At 37.6% G+C, this 3,333-nt stretch overlaps 1 protein-coding gene across 1 annotated transcript; it reads right to left on the bottom strand.

Annotated features, from left to right (window-relative positions):
* Positions 1–1,341: 1,341 nt before the first annotated feature.
* Positions 1,342–2,235, bottom strand: LOC108800166 (olfactory receptor 998-like). Its single transcript, XM_018572122.1, has one exon. The coding sequence runs from the start codon at positions 2,203–2,205 to the stop codon at positions 1,342–1,344; it is 864 nt and encodes a 287-aa protein (XP_018427624.1). The 5' UTR covers positions 2,206–2,235.
* Positions 2,236–3,333: the final 1,098 nt, after the last annotated feature.

The following is a 3,333-nucleotide window of genomic DNA, read 5'->3' on the forward strand; positions in this document are numbered from 1 at the left end:
TAGACCACAAACTGAATGGTAGCTTGCAGTGCCAAGCTGCGGTAAACAAAGCTAGCAGGGTCTTGTCCTGTATTAAGAAGGGGATATATTGCAGGGACAAGTCTATAATTGTGCCTCTATATAGATCATTGGTTCGACCGCATCTGGAGTACACGGTCCAGTTTTGGTCGCCAGTACTGAGAAGGGATGTCCTTGAACTGGAGAGAGTCCAGCGGAGGGCAACAAAACTAATTAGGGAATGGAGGACCAGAGCTATGAGACAAGGCTTCTGACCTTAAACATGTTTACGCTGGAATTAAGGAGATTAAGGGGGGATATGATTTTCATGTACAAGATGTTCAATGGTGACAGCAACATTGGCAACAAACTGTTTGAGATTAACTCCATTACAAAGACTAGAGGCCACCACCTAAAGTTGGTGGAGAAAAAATTCCAGCACAATGGGCGAAGAGGGTTCTTTACAGTAAGAGCGGTTAAGGTCTGGAACTCACTGCCATCGGCAGTGATTTCAGCCAAGAGTGTAGATTTGTTCAAGAAACGCTTGGACAATTTTTTGAGGGACCGTAATATCCAGGGATACCAGTATCCCTAAGAATGAGATGATGCGTGGACCTATATGGGTTAGACTTGATGGACGTATGTCTTTATTCAACCCCAAATACTATGTAACTATGTAACTTGTCCCAGGAAGATGCAGATCCAGCTGGGGAGTGTTTTTGAAAGGAAGAGCTTACTCAAGACCAAGCAGAAGCATGGTGAAGATCTCTTGGAGATGGAACAGGTACGTACAAGTCTTAAAAGAGGTGCTGGGGAAGGGTGACTAACCCTAAAAAGTATAAGTGTACTACTAACCAATTGTGACCAGAGATCACTGATGCCTACATGCCCAGGTCAATGTGTCAGTTTAGGTAGCAAATAACTCAACCTAGCTAAATGACCAATTTGCATATATATATATATATATATGACTATCTTTTTTTATTTAATAAACACCTTGCTCCATTTTTCTTTTCTATAGGCTGACAAATGCGCAAAAAAGGTAAAAAAAGTTTTTCTATTTTAATTAAGTTATTAATCTTAAATGTGTAATAACATCTCAGAATTACAGTGTTAAACAGATATATTCCACCACCTTCAGGCTTGCATGACATCTGCAGGCTGTTGTCTTGCACTGGAAAACATAATTTACTGTAATACCAGGTATTAAACATAATATTATGTTGTTTTGTAAGTAAGAACCATAGAGAGTCACTGACAAAGTGTTAGCAAGGTGATAATGAGTAGTGTCAAGTGCAGCTGCCTTTGCAAAGATGTGTCATCATCCTGTATTGATATTAATTATTAAGCATATTTAATTTTTTTCCAGATCCATTTTACAAAAATATTCCTGATTTCTTGATTTCTTAATGTATATATGATAGGGTTCATCAAAGGCGTCACCACAGTGTATAAAAGTGACATAGACTTATTTAGATTTAATGCATGTTCATTTTTAGGAATTACATAGATGGTTATCAATGTCAGGTAATAGATACAGACAACAGACAAATGTGAGCTGCATGTGGAGAAGGCTTTTTGTTTTCCAACAGATGATGGAATTTGAAGTATTGTGATAACGATACGAACGTAAGTTGCAATAATGAAAATAAATGGAAACACAGCAATGGGAATGGAAAACAAAAATATCTGTGTTTTCACTAAAGAGACATCAGAACAGGAATGTTCCAGAAGCGGTGTTAAATCACAGTAGTAATGATCAATAATATTTGAGCCACAGAACTGTAGGGTACATAATTGGATAATGACAATTAAAGTTGATGCAAAGCTAAAGATCCAAGTTATTATGGCTAACCGGGTGCAGAAGCTTAAGCTCATTAAAGAACTATAATACAGTGGATTGCATATTGCTATATATCGATCATATGACATCAATGTAAGAAAAAAGGATTCAGCATTGGTTGAAACAGAGAATATATAGAACTGAGTGACACAACCAATCACAGAGATAATGTCACCTTCTACCACGATTAAGTGAAGCAGATTAGGAATAATGTTTATTGTGAACATCATTTCAGCAGAGGCCAATTGACTGAGGAAAAAATACATTGGTGTGTGCAGATGTTGCATTGATACTACTGCCAGGAGAATAAAAATATTTACACATAATGTCACACACTGAACTAACAAAAGGCTAATGAAAAACATTATTTTTAAATATAGGAGATTTTGAAATCCAAGCAAAAAGAATTCTTTAATTACTGTCTTGTTCACTTCTTGCATTTTGTCTTACCGTGGGTCTGTATATTGTATTTCCCTAAATTTGGGAAAATAAATAGAATAGCTGTTGAATAAATAAAATAAAACATGATTTATTAAGGCACTAACAATTATTACCAAATGATTTATGGGTGGGAACATCCTTTCCCCCAAAGATGTATCATGAATTTCCTTAATTTGATATATATTGTTTTAAACAGAATACATTTGCAATTTTAAATTAGTTAGTAGACCTGAAAAATATGGTTATACAGTTAATCATCAATTAAGAATAAAGGAGAACTATGAGGCAAATGAAAATCACTCAGCCTCATAGAACTAGCCGACCTGTGACAATTAAACTGTCAAAGGTCGGCTCAATAGATCGGGAAGTGAGCGAACACATAGCGACCGTCACTCACAGCTCCCTGCAGGGATTCCCCCTCCCCTGTCCGATCCTCCAGCGCTGATTGGCGGAACGGACAGGGGAGGGGGCGGGCCCAGCTGGCTCTGCCTCTATATAGGCAGAGCCAGCTGTCAATCCCGCAGCTAGGCTGATCTCGACAGTAATGTCAGGATCCGTCCTGGCTGCGGCGTCTCAGTATACCGCAAGCTGTAGCTAGCGGTATACTGAGCTTAGGGTGACAGGAGGATGCTAGTTTGTGTCATCCCGTTACCATTAGGAGAACTATGGGGAAAAGCCCTGACCCCATAGTTCTCCTTTAACTCCTGCAATTTTGGTCCACAGGAAGGAAAGTCAAAATCCCTGTGCAACTGTTGCAAATTTTGACACACAAGAAAAAATACAGAATACTGCTATAGTATTAATCCCTTAGTCATTTTATCCCTGGATATCATTAGATGAAATAAAATTGCAACTACTGCTTTATGTCACAAAGCACTTACAGTAAAGCATGTATTCCTAAAAAGATGGCAAAATAGTCTTCCTTTTATTTGCATTAGTTTTTTTGGTTCTTTCAATTAGATTTTTTATTTTTATTTTAACTGGGCGTGGATACAATTCAAATTGTTAATTTAGCTGACTCTAAAATTACTTTATTCCAAAGTTAACATGGC

This window comes from Nanorana parkeri, unplaced genomic scaffold (genome assembly GCF_000935625.1).
Source record: "Nanorana parkeri isolate BGI_ZX_2015 unplaced genomic scaffold, ASM93562v1 scaffold1941, whole genome shotgun sequence".
Lineage (NCBI taxonomy): Eukaryota > Metazoa > Chordata > Amphibia > Anura > Dicroglossidae > Nanorana > Nanorana parkeri.